Source organism: Stegodyphus dumicola, chromosome 10, assembly GCF_044657685.1.
Source record: "Stegodyphus dumicola isolate Sdum_Otavi_A_Nest chromosome 10, ASM4465768v1".
Taxonomy (NCBI): domain Eukaryota; kingdom Metazoa; phylum Arthropoda; class Arachnida; order Araneae; family Eresidae; genus Stegodyphus; species Stegodyphus dumicola.
In genome coordinates this window covers 59,690,336-59,709,643 of record NC_140777.1, presented here as the reverse complement: position 1 = coordinate 59,709,643, position 19,308 = coordinate 59,690,336, and the positions used below count along the sequence as shown (strand labels likewise).

The 19,308-nt window shown below is 35.8% G+C and overlaps 1 protein-coding gene across 4 annotated transcripts in view; it reads right to left on the bottom strand.

Moving 5' to 3' along the window:
* The window catches only part of LOC118204865 (prolyl 4-hydroxylase subunit alpha-2-like), a 202,132-nt gene that overhangs the window by 56,690 nt on the left and 126,134 nt on the right, over positions 1–19,308 (bottom strand). For all 4 annotated transcript variants that reach the window (XM_085824969.1, XM_085824968.1, XM_085824971.1 and 1 more), the window contains exon 5: positions 15,925–16,085. In XM_085824969.1, coding sequence (XP_085681095.1) covers positions 15,925–16,085 — 161 coding nt within the window. The remainder of the gene's footprint in view (positions 1–15,924; positions 16,086–19,308) is intronic.

Genomic DNA, 19,308 nt, shown 5'->3' with positions numbered 1-19,308 from the left:
CAAGAGAAAATGCGTTTCGGCAATACGCTCGAAGTGACGATGGATTTGTGTATTGTCATAGCGTACATGGTTTAAGTGGAAAGGCTGAGGATTTGCAGCCTATAACGCAACTCAATGACGATTGTTCGTCGGTGGCTGAAAGCGAAGCTTGAAATATGTTTCCTTTCACAACGGAAATTTATTTTGTTCAGTCCCAATAGACTATTCAGTTTATTTATGGAAAAACATGAAGATATAAAGAAGTCATTGGCATTGTAGAGACATTAGGTTTTTGTTTTTTTTTGGAAACACGCAAGATGAAAAATTTAGCAACGCCTTCGCCGAGAATCGAACCGCGGACCTCTCAATTACGCGCTGAGCGTGCAGACCACTAGACCACGAAGGCTCACTAAGAAGGCGGGAGAAATACCTTATAATTTCAATATCATATTCACTAATCATCTGCGGTGACTTGAAATGGTCTGCTTCCTCGTGGATAGTATTAAGCGGATAACGCGGATATATTATGTATCACTATTTCTTATGAATATGGGACAGCAGAACTCGTGAAAAAAATTGGGTTCACTCGAAGTGGCCGCTAAGATCTGACCTGAAACCTGGTGATCGAAAAATTCTACATCAGCCACTTATCGACCGAAGATCGTTATATATTGATGGTTTACAGATTCGGCAGCTTCTTAAGTAAACATTTCATCGAAACGATGACAGAACTTCAAAAGAAAGCTTGGTTGGCATTCAAAACATTGTCAAAGACTTTTCTTTGAATTACAGCAAAATTGACGCACAACTGTTGGAGAGAGCTTCAAAATGCTCGTTGCAACATGAGCATCAAACTTCATTTTTTATGCAGCCATCTTGATAACTTCTCGAAAAATCTTGGTGCAGACAGTGATGAACAGGGTGAGCGATTCTACCAAGATCTGAAGGTTATGGAGGCACGGTATCAAAGTAGATAGGATGTATACAAGGATATCCTATCTACAGGACTATTGTTGGAGCATCAGCGAGAATGTTTATAGACTACAAACTCCAGAAAAAGGCCACAAAGCAAAAATGTTTACTTTAATTTATATGTTTATCGTTTGGTAGAAACACTTCATATGAACAAAATTTAACTTTCTTTAACTTATATATAGGGTGAATCTGAACAAGAGGGCGAAAGTTTAGGGGATGATAGAAGGCAGCTATACGAGCAATATTCGTCATAGAATGTATGATCGAACGCAAACGGCGAGCCGCTAGGTGGCATTGAAAATGGTATAAAAAGAGTCGGTCCTCGCATCGAACGACGTTTTCAACCGTGGATTGTCCGAGACAATGACTGGTTATACAAACCATGAAATTTCCAGGTCGGTGGTCCCATAGCTTGGCCACCAAGATCACCGATCTCTTGTGTTTGAAGTTTCTCCTGTGGACCATATGAAAAATCTATTCTACGAATGCCCCTTTGAAACAAATATGGATCTAATCGTCAGGTTCGCCGTTGTTGCCGGTGGTGCCGCCGTTGTTGCCGGCGGAAATGCCTGGTGTCTTCGAAAATGTGCGTCATTCTCTATCGTGCAGGTATGAAGCCTGCATTACAGCTAGCGGAAGGTCTTTTGAGCAATTTTTTTAGCATGTAGATCAATTACATTCCTGTTAATAAAATGTTTTTTAAGTATCTCCTCTCATTGTTGTGTTAATTCTTAAATGGGACAGTAGAAAGGTCCCCTTAATTTCTCACTCCTTGCGTTCCACACCTCGTTAAGTTTTGCTGTCTTGTTCAGATTCACCCTGTATAGCCTTTGTGTGAATAAAAGTATTCTTTGTGAACATTATATTTCATAAGTTTTATCTTTATTTTCCTTCTTATGCTTATTATGTATAACTTTTGAAACAAACAGTAGGGTTAAAAAGTTTACGAGATAGACAAAAAATGTAGTTACTTTTGGATCCAGAGGGCAAACGTTAGTCAAAAACAAGTGATAGATCTAAGACAACAAAATTACTCATCCCCAGTTTAATCAATGATTATGTCTTAAAACCTTGCATTGATTACGCAATCACCATCATCATTGCATTAATTATGGAATCGATGCAATGATTCCAGATTCCTGAACGATGCATTCGGAGTGAAACATCTTAGAAGTCGCCAAATTTTTAAAAATGAGCCAAACTATGGCAACAATGCGAATAAATATTCTTTAGGCAACCATGCTCAAAAATGCCTTCAGTCAAGCGATGCCGCTTTTTTCGTATGGGTCCTTTTTTATATTCTAATGGCTTTTATGGACAAATCCTGCTATTTTTGCCTTCAACTCGATTTCTCGATATCTCTTGAGGAATTTACTAGTGTAGCATACTGCTGTACTAAGTGCTACCATAAATATATGTAGAGGCATGGCTTGATTTCCATATGATTAATTAGACATCCGAAGCATTAACCTAATTTGAAAGGAAAAAAACCTTTAATTATAACATAACTACTGCACATTAAATTAACATAGATAATAGTTGCGTCGGAGGGGGGAACAGCGACTTTTATCCCGAATCCTCGTTGTGGTTACAGTTAAAGATGCGATCGCGCGGTTGGCGAGTAAACACAAATTCATTTAGAGTCACCACAGTACTCCCCTCAAATGTCAACAATATTATAGGTACCGAGGATTAAATCAGTTTCTATGTCCAGAAAGTGTATGCTGGGGGTCCAGGCACAGGTGATGATGCAGTGGCAACTGGAAGTGTAGGTGCCCACGGAGGGAGTGTGACTGACGTCCTTACGTCCAGAACGTGTATGCAGGGGAACACCTAGCATCTGGGGTCTAGGCACAGATGATGGTGCTGTGGCAACTGGAGGTGTAGGTGTCCGCGAAGGGGGGTGACTAACGTCTAAGTTTCTGGTGGAGAGATAAAAGCTAGTTTGAGACGATCAAAACTCACCACTGTCTTTTTATTTCCGATAAGTATCCGATAATTCTTCGGTGTGCGACTTAGAACTAGACGTGGGACTGTACAAGTGTGTTCCAAAGACCTTTTTAATGTATCGCACCCATAATTAAAACCACCGAAGAATGTACACTGGTGGGTGTAGGAAATAATGGTTTAGTGCCGTTGTCTGAGAAACGCATGGCGTTCGACACTGTTTGAGGTTTTTTTTTTTTTTTTTTTTTTTTTTTTTTTTTTTTTTTTGTGGGGTTTATAAAATCTACACGTGAGCGTAAATTGACACCGTAGACCATTTCAGCAATGGAAGAACCCAGGTCCTATTTAACTCTTTAAAAACCGAAGCCTTCGCTAAACTGTATGTTAAAGTACCGAACCGCCTGAACTACTTCTAACAAATGGTAAGGTAAGGGTGATATCAAATCGATATGGACGTGGCTAAAGTGAGCAGACGGTAAATCAAAGCGATGAAATGGAGTTTGAGTGTGCTTATGAATTTTTGACTTTTGACAATCTTCACATACACTAGCCCATATAGCGATCTCCTTCTGAATGCCAGGCTATACAAAACGCTGTTGAATTAATGTGCGAGAAGCACGGAGCCAAGATGGGTTAAAGTATTAAAGGTGCTATATATATACTGTGTCTGAATTGCAGTGTAATGTATGGGAGCACCACATAGTCTCGCATATCGCAGTATAGTGAAAGATCTGGTTCCAACAGCATATATAATGAATAAGTTTATGAGAGGATTTGTCAGACGTAAGATTTTGCAATTACGATTTCTGTTTCTGACATTCTGCAATGGCAGAGAAATGTGCTGTTTAAGGCAACTGGACTTCTTCAATTCTGAACAGAACATCAGCAACATTATTTTGAGGCTCTTTGACATGCGTAATATCAGTTGTAAACTGCTCTATGTAATCGAAGTGACGCATTTGCTCGGGAGAGGCCCTATCAAGTTTTTGTAGAAAGGCGAATATCTGAGGCTTATGTTTGGTATAGATAAAAGCACTTGACCTTTCACCATAGGACGAAAATATTTAACTGCCTTATACGTACTAAGAAGTTCGTGATCGTACGTGCTGTATTTTGATTGTGCTGCAGAAAAATTTTTTTCGAAGAATGGCAGTGGCTTCCATGCTCAATTTACCAGTTTCTTCAAAACCGTACCCATGGCCGTATTAGACGCGTCAACTATTAATGCTAAAGGATGCTTAGAAGGGTAGATAGAAGCTGTTGCCGACATTAATTCATTCTTACTTTGTATAAAGATTCTATGATATTCGGGCGACCAAATGATTAACCGCGTATCTTTTTGCTGCGCTTAGATATGTGTGCAAAGGCGTATGCTCTGCAGCGTAATGAGAAAGGAAACATCGATAAAAGGTTAACTTGGCCAGAAACGGCGCAACTCCTAGACATATTTTGGCTTTGGAAAATTTTGAATTTCAGAGACTCTGTCACTAAGCGAGCGAACATCCTCTGAGAAAACCTCATGACCAAGGAAAACACTTTATAGTTCCCGAAAACACATTTTGATGGGTTAACAACTACGCCATAGGATTGAAATTGGCCAAGAACTAAACGAAGGTGCTCATTTTCGTTTGTCGAAGTTACAAGAATATCATCGAAATGTGGGACACAAAGATCTAAATCATGAGAATCATGAAGGATTCGTTTACGAAACACTGAAACGTTTGTGCAATCCGAAAGCGATAACAGAAAATTCTAACAATCCAAACATTGTTTCAACAGCAGTTTTTGGTATGTCAGGTGGATTGACTGTAATCTGATAAGCGAGAGTTGAGCAGACAATTTCCCTGTTCAAGCATGCATTTAAACTCTTTTTTCGGCCCTTAATTTCTTTGGAGGCAGCCGTCGTGCTTTGGGCAAGTATTAGTGGTCCAGTGATCTCTATGTGATGTACAATGGTCAGCAGTTGGATTGCGCTTACAGAGCGATTGACGTTAGGATACTTCTCAAGTAGTTTGTGGAGGAGCGAACTATTGGAAATTAATTTAGTTCCAAAATTAGCTGCATTTCTGATACTATCTACATCAGACAACCGTGTGAACGAATTGAGAAAAAGTCGACTTTTAACGTCGACCAAAAGAGAAAACTTTCGCAAAAAGTCAGCACCAATTATTGGCTCCAAAACTGCAGCTATGAAAAATGGCCATTGAAATTTGCGAAGCAAAACTATGTCTGAAGACATTAATATTTCTCTAAATGTTGCGATTTTTTATCCATTAGCTACAAATAAGTTTCATTTTCTAGGTGGCAGTTTCGATTTGGCAAAAGAGGGAAGTATAAATGTAATGTCAGCACCTGTGTCAACAAGAATGTGATCTATAACCGGAAGATTTATCAGTTGTGAATCATCGACTAATGCACTGGCCGCTGTCACTCATGGCTTCGAGTGACGGTTCACTCAGCCGTGCTGCATGAAAGTGTATACTTAACGCGCTTTATCACTAAAAAGGAAGCGGCAGAAATTAATTTCTCTTTGCTTACTGGACTGCGTGCGTTTATATTCCCAGTTATAGTGGTTCCGGGACTTTGATCTGCCACGCGAATCATACGGAGAAAGTGTGTCTGCACGGTTGAAACCTGCAACGATAATTCCTGGATTAGTTGCTGGAGCGATGAAATATCAACACTAGGGTATCTGAACTTGATTGATTGCTTGTGCCTGGAGAACTTGATGAATTTTATCTGCCATTTGCTTGTCGTTACTAGTGGTAAGAATAGCCTGGATATTGCTCATGAGACGGCTGAGCCACAATGATTGTAAATACACTATATTTAAAATTGTCACCTGCAAGTTCCTGCATTTTTGACAATAACTGGGATGGGCGCATATCACCAAGTTGTAAATCCTGTAACAGCTGCTTTAGTTTAATATTTTCAGACTCCTCATATGCTGAAATTAATGTATTTTTCAATTCCTCGAATTAGTTGTCTGAGGGGGTTTCATAACCTTCTCGCGTCCTGACTACAGACGGTGCCAAGGGTAGAAACTATGGTATAAAATTTCTTGTCATCGCATGTTATATCCCCGAGCTTAAATTTGGCGTCTAATAATTAAAAAAAAAAAAAAAAAAAAAAGGTTGTGTCATTACGACAAAATGGGGTAAGTTTCACAGCAAAGCGAGCCTCATTTTTTTTTTTTTTTTTTTTTTTTTTTGTTGTCCTCAGTGGTTGCAGGATCGCTAGGTAACATTTCAATACATAAACACGTACACTGCTCAAAAAAAAAAAAAAAAAAAAAAAAAAAAAAAAAAAAAAAAAAAATGGGACAGTGCTATATCTCCCGTTCTACTGGGCCGATTGACAAAATTCAAACTACGTTTTTCATGTCTCGAAAGCGCGACTTAGGATATATATTAGATTTATATATAGTACTATTCTAACATAGGTATTTTGACACAAAATCGGACTTTTTCTGAAATAACATACCAATTGTTTTACATATTTCGATTCTACGACTCAAATTATGCCAGAATACCAAGTTTTGTAAAAATCGTACGAATAGTTTTTAAAATATTAGCTCTCAAAATTTTAGCTCCTCAATGTTAATTGAATTTGGCAAATATTTATTAATATCTCTTTTTCTATTAAACTTTTTTGATTTTTTCCCTCACATTTCGAAATTTTGGTTCATTCCAAATAAAATTTACCCATTTTTTGCTTTTTATTTTTTAAATTTCTATTTTTAAATAATTTCTATAGATTTTTCGAAAAAAATTTTGAATTATAACCTATAAAATTTTTACCATAATCTTAATGTAGGTGTATTTTTAAGCATATCTGCAAAAAATTAGACTTTTTTATTCAAAATTTTCTAAGATATACACGAATTTACATAATTTCGCGTTTTGAAATTTGGCACCTTTTTTTTGAGCGATAATAACGCCAAATGTGGTCTATGGATTTTTGTTACACTGAATTGCCAGCTATTTTTAACCTTAAACTTCAAGTAAAATTTTACGGAGAATTAATTATATGACATTTTTTCCCTCAATGATGCGTAATAAATATTTATTAATACTATATGAAAGGCTATTTTTTTAAATTATAGATGATATTATTCAAATTTTTAACTATTTTTTTTAATTTCTCTCGTATTTTTTCTTTTTTTTTTTAAAAAATTTAAGAGTAAGTTTTCGTAAGAGTAAATTTTTACCTTCGGCGTTTTATCGTCTGCTACTTTACTTCGTTTAAATCGAATTGTCTAAAACTGAGAATTTTCGTTTGATATTTATTTGAATTTTATGACATTAACTGCATAATTTATTTCTAAACAAACTGTTGCTTTTGAAGTGGCTGAAAGAGCGGCTGATACTATTATCCATATTTTTAAAGCACAATATATTTTTATAGAAACATAATATTTAGAATAATCATTTTTTATAAAAGTCAAATTATGATATAAACATACAACTCTCTAGAGACTGAATTAATGGAAGTTCAATGGTTATGTAGAAATGATCTGCAGCTACTTAATGGCTGGATAAGTCAGCAGATTCTGTGGACAAGTAAGAATAATTATATAAACGACACCAACATTCTGGATTCAATTAACAACGAGGATACGATGTTTATTAAATGAATTTAAGAAGTTTTAAAACATAAAATATCAACTCATTTTTTATCCTAAAATATATTTTTGTGCGTAGCGTATTTTCACTATATCCTTAAAATTCTAATTTAGAATGTAATTGTCATGAACTGAATCCTAATCATCAGTAATATAATAAGTAATTATTACGGTTATTAATAAATCCTTCTTATAAAGTAATTGCAAATATTTCAAAAAACTTTGTCTGAATGCAAACATTTTTCTATGCAAATATTTTAAATTTTATATTAATCAAGATTGCACACCATATTACTTATTTCCATTTCAATTCTTACCGTCAGTTCTAGTAGAATTTACAAATCAATTATATTTAATTAAGGATTGGATTGGATTATTTAATTATGGCAAAGCACACGAGGGCTATCTGCCTAAAGGGAGGGATGCCTTCGTGGAGGACTTTCTAAGGGAAACTGGCTCGTATACACGTTACACATGGGGAAAACCACGAAACCGCCCATGCGGCCAGCCCGTTCGCGGGATTCGAAACTGGAACTGAACTACCAGTGTTCAGCCTCTTTACCGCTCGGCCGTTGGTGGGCTATTTAATTAAGGAATGACCATCTAAGTTAAGAAACAGCGTACCGTAACAACATTTCAATTATTGGTTCCGTATCTTTCATGTTACTTCCGATTGGCTAGCTACATGATTTATAATGAGTATTCGGATTTTACTAGTAACTTCACTTGGAAATCGCGCTTAAACTAGGTTAGTTGGTTATTTGAACATAGAAAGAAAATGGGAGCTATTTGATTAAGATGCTTTCATAGAGAATCTTTGTAAAGAGAACCTAAAAAACTACGAAAACCAACCATGCAGTCTGGGTTAGACTGAGCAGCAAACAATTAGTATTTAACAATCTTTTCTTTTTCAAATGCTAGGCAACTGATGAGTCTCCAATTAAATCTCCAATTTAATATTTTATTTGTAAATATTTAAAATATTGTTGTACACTTAGACACAAAAAGCAGAATTTAAGTTTTGTTAACTCGTTAGTAAACTACCAAGCCGTAGTGCAAATGAATATTCAATTTCTTTGGCAATAATTGTATTCACTTAATATTCTTGGAATATGAGCTAAAGAAGGAACGTTCTCGGAAGATTAAAGAAGTGTTTAAATCCAGTGATATTAGGTTTGTCTTACAAGCTCAGGATCAAAACGATTCTGCAATTGCCCGAGTAGTTGGCTTGTAAATGGATGTGAATTAAGCAGATGACTTTTAATCTTACGTTATTCAGCCAGAAAACGTATTCCAAATGTTTTGTATTGCATGACAATGCATCTTTTCATTATTCAATAACCAGTCGGAGAACCGCTTGTGTTCGGAAAATAAGTATGTATATTCAATCGTCCTGCATGTTCTTCAAATTTGTCTTCTTGTGATTTTTTTTCTTTCTCAAAAACTAAAGTTGCCTCTCAAAGGAAAGTTTTTTGACATTGAAGAGACAAAATTAATATGACATCTACTTTTAGAGGCATGTCAAAAACAGATCTCTACAAACCTTCTCTTCCATTACATGTTGTGCAGTCAGACAAAAAGTTACATCAGCGTAAATTCTATAATCTATTTTTATTACACTCTGATTACTTTATTAACATACAGTGAAAATATACTAAATCTTTTACTTTAGCTTAAGTAATTCGGAATTTTCGACGGAATTGTTGTCGGAACTAGGACTTAGAAGATAAGTCAAATTAAATACTTAGAAGACTTAGTAGATAACCCAGTAAATTAAAGTTCGAAATTTCAATATTTTATTTTCGGAGGGAGGGGAAATGTTTTCAGTTTTGGTCTATTATACTAAGTATATTTGCTTCGATTTTTTATTTTTCCATAAAAGCGAAAATTTTACGCATGGTATACATATAACGCATAGCTTCAAATTAAAATTTAATAATATACAGAGTGGTTATAATTAAAGTTCCACATTGGAACGGTCATAAAAGGAAAACTACTGGACCAAATGTTATCAAACTTGGAAATCGTGTAAAGGAGGTCATGGGAATTTATTTTCCGCGAAAAAAAGGAAGTTCGAAACCTCACCACCAGGGGGAAATGGCGCTGTATGCAATATTGTTAAACGAAATATGGGTCGGAATCTAACTTAACCTTTTGTTAAACGGGTTTAATATGTTGTATACCCTTAAGGAACTTTGAAGTAGGCAAATTACCATTTAAAGACGTTAAATTCGATAAATGTCGAGTGCGCCATCCCTGTAAGTGAGAATTTCGTCCGTGAAAACCACGAATTAGCGATTAGAAAATGTGATCGCAAATCACTCTCACAAGTGCGTACAATCTGGAAATCGTTTTCTTACAGATCGCTCATTTGTAATTTTTTAAGCCTGAATTAGGCACTAAAACATGAAGATACTGATTCAAAACGCTTTTAATCGATTTGGGCCAAAGAAATCTCTCATGTTATCTATCTAGTTCCATTGCATTCTCCTACTGCATTCGATTGCATAACAGTCATTTCACACCGTTTACTGTTGAATGACAGCTAGTTTTATAACTGAACCATTTTTTTTCTGAAGAGCAGTCGACAGCTGGACCACTGCGATTGCAGCTCACTTAGAGCCAATATTAAAATGTTTCGTGATACATGAACTGCAGTAACGTGGCATTTTAGATACTACGATTTTTATGCAGGGCTGGGCACCACCTCAAGAGTGTCGCATAGTTACTTAGGCAACATTTCACGAATGAACGTCTTATAGGCCAACACTTCCCCTCTTCCCACCAGACCTCAACCTCTGTGACTTTTGTCTATGAGGTTATCTCAAAAGCACTGTTTATGGTGATAATCTAAACAATTTGGCAGAAATGAAAGATGTGATACACTGATAACATTCCTCCTGATATGCTATGTGTAACGTGTATACGAGCCAGTTTCCCTTAAAAAGTCCTCCACGAAGGCATCCCTCCCTTAAGGCAGATAGCCCTCGAGTACTTTGCCGTAATCTAATAAACCAAACCAAAACCAAACCTGATATGCTAAGAGCTGCTGTTGAGAATGCAGTAACATGATTTAACTTGCTTTCGGAAAATGCTGGACGCTACATTGAACATGCTTTGCAACACGTTTCGGAAAATATTAAACACATTTTAAACAGATGTTTTCGTGTCTTATTTCATTTAACAATATTGTATACAGCGCCATTTTTCCCCTGATGGTGAGTTTTTGAACTCTTTCTTTTTCCGCCGAAAATAAATTCTCATAACCTCCTTTACACGATTCCCAAGTTTGATAACATTTGGTCCGGTAGTTTTCCTTTTATGACCATTTCAAAGTGGAACTTTAATAATAACCACCATGTAAAATAAGCTTTAAAAGTCTGACAGTTTGGTTCAAGTCCCAACTTTAAAAAATATATATATATATAAATATAAATTTTTATATTAATTCTCTTAGAAAGCATGTTTTAAGAAGTTAATTTTTCTCTCGCGTTATGGATTGTATAAAAGAACATGATCTTTAATATGATTTAGATTGTTTCAGCCGATATAAGAATCGGGTTACTCTGTGGTACAGAATAAACCCTGCTGGACTGTTTTATTTCTTTGTCATTTAGCAAAAATCTTTTAATTAAAATATTTATCCTTTGCACTTCACTTTAAACTTTATTTATAGCTAGACTAGAAAATGAAAAGCTGTCTTTAGCTGAAACGCAATTCATATAATTGATATTTTAAGAAATTGACAAGAATGCAAAATGTATGGAAGTCTAGCAGTCGAAAAATCTTAATTTTCTTGTGTGAGCACTGAAAATAACTGTAGAAGGAAAGAAGAAAATTAGGGAGAAAAGTAAGCAAAAATTTGCAGGGAAATTTGTCTGTCAGACGTACCAACATGTTCAAAAAGTTGGACGCTTTCGAATATACTTTCAGGATACTTCAAAGAATTTAGGTGTTCAAAGAGAAAACACTTGGACGAGTACACCAGCAAATACCATCAATTGAGCTTGTGTTAACAGAAAAGACAAAACAATATCATTGCAGATTTAAGTGAAGAGCGACTGGTTTTAAACTATATGGTTGTGTAAATTACGTTATAGAACATCATATCGTATCATAAATGTTGAATCCCATGATTTCCTCAGTCGAATTATTTGAAGATTCAGGAGTTTATCCAGTGATGTATGTGGATGTCACTTAAAGATGTTTTTTTTCCCTTCCTGATGAAACAGCGGCCGAGCGGTAAAGTCGCTGAACACTGGTAGTTCGGTCCGAGGTTCGAATCCCGCGAACGGGCTGGCTGCATGGGCGTTTTCGTGGTTTTCCCCATGTGTAACGTGTATGCGAGCCAGTTTCCCTTAGAAAGTCCTCCAGGAAGTACCCTTAGGCAGATAGCCGTAGTGTGCTTTGTCATAATAAAATAAAGCAAAACCTTTTGATGAAACCAGATGAAAGGATTCATCTCATAGCTTCAAAATGTTTAGCCTCTAAAGACTGATAAAGGCTCTGACGAAATACTTCGTGAAGAACTTTCTAAGGGAAACCAGCTGTCATACGCGGTACACATGAGAAAATCCACGAAAACGCCCATGCAACCAGCCCGTTTACCGGGGTTCGAACCCCGGAGTGAACTACCAGTGTTCAGCAACTTTACCGCTCGGCCGTTTGTGGGCCTTTATGAAATAGAAGGCGATAACTTTATTTAAAATGATTGTCAGAAATACCAAATTGTTTCGAAAAGTTGGATACTTTTCAATATACTTTCAGAATGCTTAAAGAAACAGAGAAGAAAAATAAATTTTTTCGTAAAATTTAGTATTCGTATTTTTTTTAATTTAAAACTTTTCAATCTTATGATATTTGATTCTTGCGATTTCAAAAATAAAATATTTGACTAAAATATGAATAACATTTTAAGAAACCAAATGTAGGATAAAATTGTGTAAAGCAATGGGCACAATGATAAAACTGTTTAAAGCAGTGTATGCAAGTCATCCTAAGTTAAAATATCGGTTATACATCTCTCTTATTTATATATATTTTTTCTGAACGGAACATTGAAAGGCGTGTAAAACTGTGTTTTACTGTATTTTCTCTTTTAATATAGTATGCAGTTTTCAAACGCATCGTAGTCTGGGTTACAAAGTATTCTTCCGAATAAAACGCAGTTCAAATAAATAAAATCAAATTCTGGAAAATTGATATTAATAAATCTATTTAAAATGCTCAGTTCGAAGGAATAAATAGAAAATTTTAAAACAATTATCTGAAGAGACAATGCAACACAAACAATTAAAATAAAACTATAAAAATTTAAAAATGACTTAAAATAATAACTATGACGAAAAATATATATAAAGAAAACTATTTGAAAAAAAAAAATAAACGCTGCACCTTTATTTACGCAGTTCGAATAGGTAAATAGAAATTTTTAAAACAGTTATTCGAAAAAAAAAAAAAAAAAAAAAACATTCAATTTAAACAATTAAAATGAAATTCGAAAAAGAAAAAATTACTTAAAATAATAAGTTATAATTAAAAATATAATATAAAGAATATTATTTGGAAAAAAGGAACGATGGTAACTTTTTTTCCTAAGGAAACTAGGTTGCCATATATTAAGAAGTTCGCCAAATGAAGTATGCTTGGCGCAAACTGACAAAAAAGTGCCAACATAAATTTGTGAATTTCTCCGTAAATTTCGCTCCAAATTTTACAAAATTTCATATTTAGGCGTAATTTGAGTCGTAGAATCGAAATATGTAAAAAATTTGGTATGTTATTTCAGAAAAAGTCCGATTTTGTGTCAAAATACCTATGTTAGAATAGTGCTATATATAAATCTAATATATATCCTAAGTCGCGCTTTCGAGACATGAAGAACGCAATTTGAATTTTGTCAATCGGCCCAGTAGATCGGGAGATATAGCACTGTCCCATTTTTTTTTTTTTTTTTTTTTTGAGCAGTGTACATATAAACACATACATATAATAATAAAATGACATAGGGCAGGAATACAGTTTCAGTACACGTGAAGAAGCACTAAATAATTAATATTATGACTTGGGTTCAACTGACTGACAGCATGAGAAATACATAAGAAAAAAACTCACCCACTTGAAGAATGCATACAAATATCCGTGTTGCAGAAGAAAAAGGCAAAAATATCGCAAATCACCTTGATGCGCAAAAATATTATCCTCTCGCACAATTCTGTAACATGATCACTGACGAATACATTAAAGTAATTCACGTTGCTGAGACATAATCACTGACGAATACATTAAAGCAATCCACTACGCATAATAATAAAAAAATATTGATTGAGATGCATTTCACACATTCTCATAAAAAATTCTGCTCTTAAACTGTAAACTTCTTTGATTCATTTCGATTAAGCACGTGGATAGGTCACCATCTGTAGCACAGTACTGTACTAAGTGCTACAATAAATGTATGTAGAGGCATGGCTAGATTTTTTGCATAATCAACTAGACACTTGAAGCAATAGCTTAATTTTAAATAACAAGACAGATAATTATAACGTAACTATCACATACTAAATTAACATAGATAATAAACGTGCAGCATGAAAAATATTGACCAACCGAGACCACTTTTGTTCCAATCCTCGTTGCGGTTACAGTTAGAGATACGGGTACGTGGTTGGTGAGTAAACCCAAATTCACCTAAAATCGCCATACCAACAATGGAAGGAACTGCAATAAAATTTCTGCAGGAATACCATATTTTGAGCAAAATTGCTAAAGGGAACAATGATGAGATACATTTGGTAGGTAGCCGGTGCACAGTGACAAGTTCGTGAAAATCTCTGGCTTTTTTTTATAGTAGAAACAGGTCGCTGAGTACATGGAAAGAAGAACAGCGCTAAAAAAAAGAGAAGCATTTCGAAATAATATTATTTCTTAAAGTATCGTATAATTCATATTTAATAATTAAAATTTATATTTAAAATTTTTTAAAGAATTTTTCATTTGATATGTCGATAATGCTTGCCGACTTACGATAAATATCTTTATTCTGAGGACGTTTTCAAAAAAAAAAAAAAAAAAAAAAAAAAAAAGTCGTGAAGCCAGCTTGCATCAAATAAGTAACTTTTACCTGTTCATGTGTAAAAAACCGCCAGTTCGCGCCAAGGTGGTTGTTTTAATACGACAAGTAACATACAAGACATAACAGTACAACATATAGACTACATACAGAATAAATTATAAAAATATACTTTAAAAGTAACTTCTGGTGTTCGCAAGATGGTTCCTTTTCCAACATACAGATGAAGACTGGCATTTTGAAAAATTATTTTAAAAGGGGAAATACCTCTGTCTTTGGAAATCTTTTTCCATCGATGAAATTTGAAAACAATGAGCATGCACATTAAATATTTCGCAATGAAAAGCCGAGATCTTCAATGTTTTCTGATTACCAGAAGTCCTAGTTTCAACATACAGAAGAAATGTCATATGTGAATCATCTAACGTAAAAAGATCTTACTGCGGACCACACAAAGATAAAAATTTATATGTACGGTCTCATAAAGTCCCCGATCTGTTACGAGTTGTGAGACGACATGCTTTGACATTGCAGAAGGAATTAATTTGTTTATTAACGCCTTGACTTGTCATTAAAAGAATCATAGCTTCACCGACCAGTGTCCAGGATTTTAGCGATCTGCATTGCGTCTGTCATCAAGTCCTCTGGAATGCGACCGAAGAACCAATGACTCTTTAGCTCTACCGGTATCGTCTTCGACTATAGCGAATCAGATGAAGTAAAACACAACCGAAAAATAAAAAGGTTAAGTCAGTGTGTGAATTGTTTCAGACAAAGCATGAACTCAGAATGATCTTAAACCCGCGACTACAGAGACTGTTGCCGCTAGCAAGATTGTCACATAATAACGACAATAATTTTATTTACGAATGATTGTTTCTATTTCTTTATTGCTAACAGTTAATTGTCATTATTGTATTGTTGAAATAGCTTGTCGTACATTTTATAATAAATGTACTTTAGTTCTATATGCAGTAAGTAATACGCAAGTTAACCAAAACGCAAACTAGTCAGCTACCAATCCTTACATTGAGTCGTCCCATCAGCGCATCGCACCATTTTCATCCCAATCTTTTTTTACAGCTAAGGCACTCCCAACTATTATGCATTGCCAACAAGAATGATCTGATTAATTTTTTTAATTCTTAATATAAATAATAATGAAAACAGAACCAGCCTTTGTCAGTGGATTCTGATACAGTTTGTCAGCAGTGGTTGAGGATTTATTACATTTATAACAGCACTTAATTTGGTAATGCCACCGGAATATCTATCTAAATGCTATAATTAACAAAATATCAAGAATCAATGAAAAGAATCTTCTTACCATTTCTATCGCCGACTGATAAAAAGCATTGATTTCAGCTACGCTTGCTGTTCTGTTACCCTCGAGATGAGCCTGGCTGAGGGCCTCCTCCAACCAGCGAATGGCGTGGGCGTAGTAGCCGGCATTGAAGGACTGTTTCCCCAGGTACAAAAGGTCACGTGCTAAAAGTGAACGAAATTCTATGTCAGTGACTCCCAAACATATTAAATCTCACTCAGAGATGAGTACGATACATGCTACTTTCCTCCTAATCCTTCCACTCTTGTAGCACTTTGGGGTATTAAAATGCAGTAGCCCCAAACTCAAAACGCGGGGTGAATGCACGATCTTAAAACACCTGATGAGCCAGATTTAAAAAAAAATGAAAATTTTTATTAAAAAAATAAAAAAAGATTTTAAACAATTTAAAATTTCGCTCAATAAATATTTGTCAAAACATACATAAACAGTAATAATAATATTGATGTTGTTTGCTTTTCAGTGTTGAGAATAACACATAGTAGAAAGCCGTGGTTGCCTACCAAAGTTGCCTACCTATACTTGATGCAAGTGAAACATAAACTTTAATGGTTGCTTTCCTTGAGCTTACAGAATACATAAACAGAGAGGAAAACATAACATGATGAATAATAGGTGATTAATTTGGCTGGTGTAAGCTACTGCGTTACGTAAGTAGGGTCTACTTGACCATTACATTAGTTCTTGGCTGCAGTTCCATGCGTAACTTCATAGTAATTGCAGTTTGGGATACTTCCCTAAACTTCTATTCCCATTCTAGTCTTCAACAGGTACGTCTCATATCAGGATTCAATACATCATATCGCCGCACTACGCTGGAGAGAATCAAGGCCACTGGCCACGTCGAGAATCAGAGCAACACATCAAGAATAATCTGATAGGCACATCAGGAAGGCACACACAATCTCAAACATTTCTTGGCTTTTATCACAGGCTCATATAGTACTAGTCGTTTGAGTCTGTTAATCATAGTCGTTTGAGTCATAAAATCTGTTATGAGTACCTTTCCTTCTCAGTGGCAGTGGCGTGGCTAGAGCATTTGCCGACCGGGACGGTCCATTTCCGCCCCTCTTAATGCTAACCAAGAAAAAGTAAGTCTATAAAATGTCAGAACGACACAAAGGTAACATATGAAAGCTCTGTGTTAATTTTCGAAATAATGCTTTAATTTCAACATTTTAAAATGCTCTTTTGCTTGTTTTTCAGTTAGCAAAATGCTCGATGACATTCTAGAACTTTTTAATCACTCCAGTAGCTCTTCTCTAGAGTTGTATGTATTAAGTAATAGTGTAGGGTTTCCCTTATTTTGCATAACAAATTTATTTTAAGTTTGATACCTTTACTGAACTTCCCTTCACATTTTTCGCCAGGATGTAAATTTAAAGTTTAGTGAAGTGAGTATTTAAACGAGTGAACCTCTGCGTTTATTAAGAGCGTGTTTTCGCTAGCCAGCGCACGTTTCGTTGCTATTTCGCAGTTACGCTAGTACGCCATTGCGGATTATCATCACGCCTGTTAGGTTTCTGTGAGTCAACCTGTTAGACGTAATTTATCGAGCTAATCCAGCACTACTTTATTTTAGATTTTGACTTCAATTATTCTACGTTTCAGTTTCACCGCAAGTTGACGGTGCCATTGTAGAGCACGAAGATCGTGCCATTCTGTTAATTATTTGAATTGAATAAAAGGTTACTTTCACTCTTCTTCTGTGCTGGTAATTTATTCGTGGTGCGAGAATTCGCCACGTGCATTGTAGGATCTAGTTTAGTTTATGTGGAATAACACACTTCTCACAATAGATACTCAATTTTTGTCTCTGGTGCTTCTGAAGTGATTTTTATCTGGAAAAAACTTCTCTTACAGCCAGTAATACTCACAGCAATAGTGAGAAAAATTCGAAGCAGAACTACAATATTTGGAATTCCGTTTTGAACTATTTTAGAATAAACTGTAAAATTTCATAGCGACTGCCCTCCCAGCTCTCGCTTTCGTCATCCCAAGCAAAAACAGAAATAAAATTCTGAAGTCAGTGAAGAACTCTTCCGTATTTACATCACTAAGATCATAATTTAATTTCGTATCACAATTATCAGTATCACAACTTACCAATGACTAGGTAAATAAAATGTCTGAATACCGGTAATTCGGCCCGATTCAAATCCGAAACAACAGGCTGGATGTCTTATGTGATTTACGTTACGTGTAACGTAAGGTAAATAACATAGTAAGGTAAATAACATTATAACATCACTCAAGCATGATGTGAATACGAGTCAGTGCGCCTTTCGTAACATGAACATGAGCCAGTGCCCATTTTTTTTTACGCCTTCGTATATAATGTTAGATTCCACGAAGATATTCCGCTCCTAAGACACGTAACCGTAGTGAACTATAATCCGAATAAATAGCAATCCCTTTGCTTCTAAAATCCATATGACTAACCCTACATAATACACTGACGAGCCAAAACGTTGTGACCATCCCCCATTCATCAACAAACTCGTCTGGATGAAGTGGAGGGCACTTGATTAAGTGGGAATGGTATATAACTAACTGCTTGGGGAAGGTAAGGAATCGCACCAACTAGACTGTCCCCCGAACCTACGTTCAACATTCGCCCACCTGATGCGCTCTTTGAAGCATGACTTTGAGAAAGCCGGAACAAAGCATGTAGCAAAACGGAATGCATGATATTCGCGACATATTCGCCGGAACTTGGAACTTGGTAAGGAATCATTTTTGCACTTACTTTTGCGAGCGATAGCAAATGCTGTTGATCTAAGCGAATTTGATAGAGGGCAGATTATAATGTCCCAAAGACTCAAAACGAGTCTCTCCAAAACTGGTAGGTTGTTCACGATCTTCCCTTTTTAGTATTTATGCAACGTGGATAAATGATGGTGAGACTAGCAGTAGGCTTCAAGGTGCTGAGCTTCTAAGGGACGTCATCAATAATAATAATAATAATAATAATAATAAGGACGTCGGAGACTGTTCCGTTTGGTACAACAAAATAGGCGCCAGACAGTGGCTCAACTGACAGCCCAGTACAATGCAGGTCCAGGTGCAAGTGTTTCGGAGGTATGATCTTGCTGATAAGTTTATCGTACACGGGAACACATAGTTCAGCGGACACTGTTGGATATGGGACTGCGCAGCAGATGTCTCACCCGCATGCCTCTGTTGACCAAGTGTCCATTGACAACTACGTCTACAGTGGGGAACCAGGAACATTGAGACTGGATCATGGATAAGTGGAAGACAGTTGTCTGGTCAAACGAATCACGATTTTTCATTCATAACGTCGATGGTCACGTCAGGGTACGCTGCTTCCCAGGCGAACAGTTGCTCTCCCGTGTACAGCAA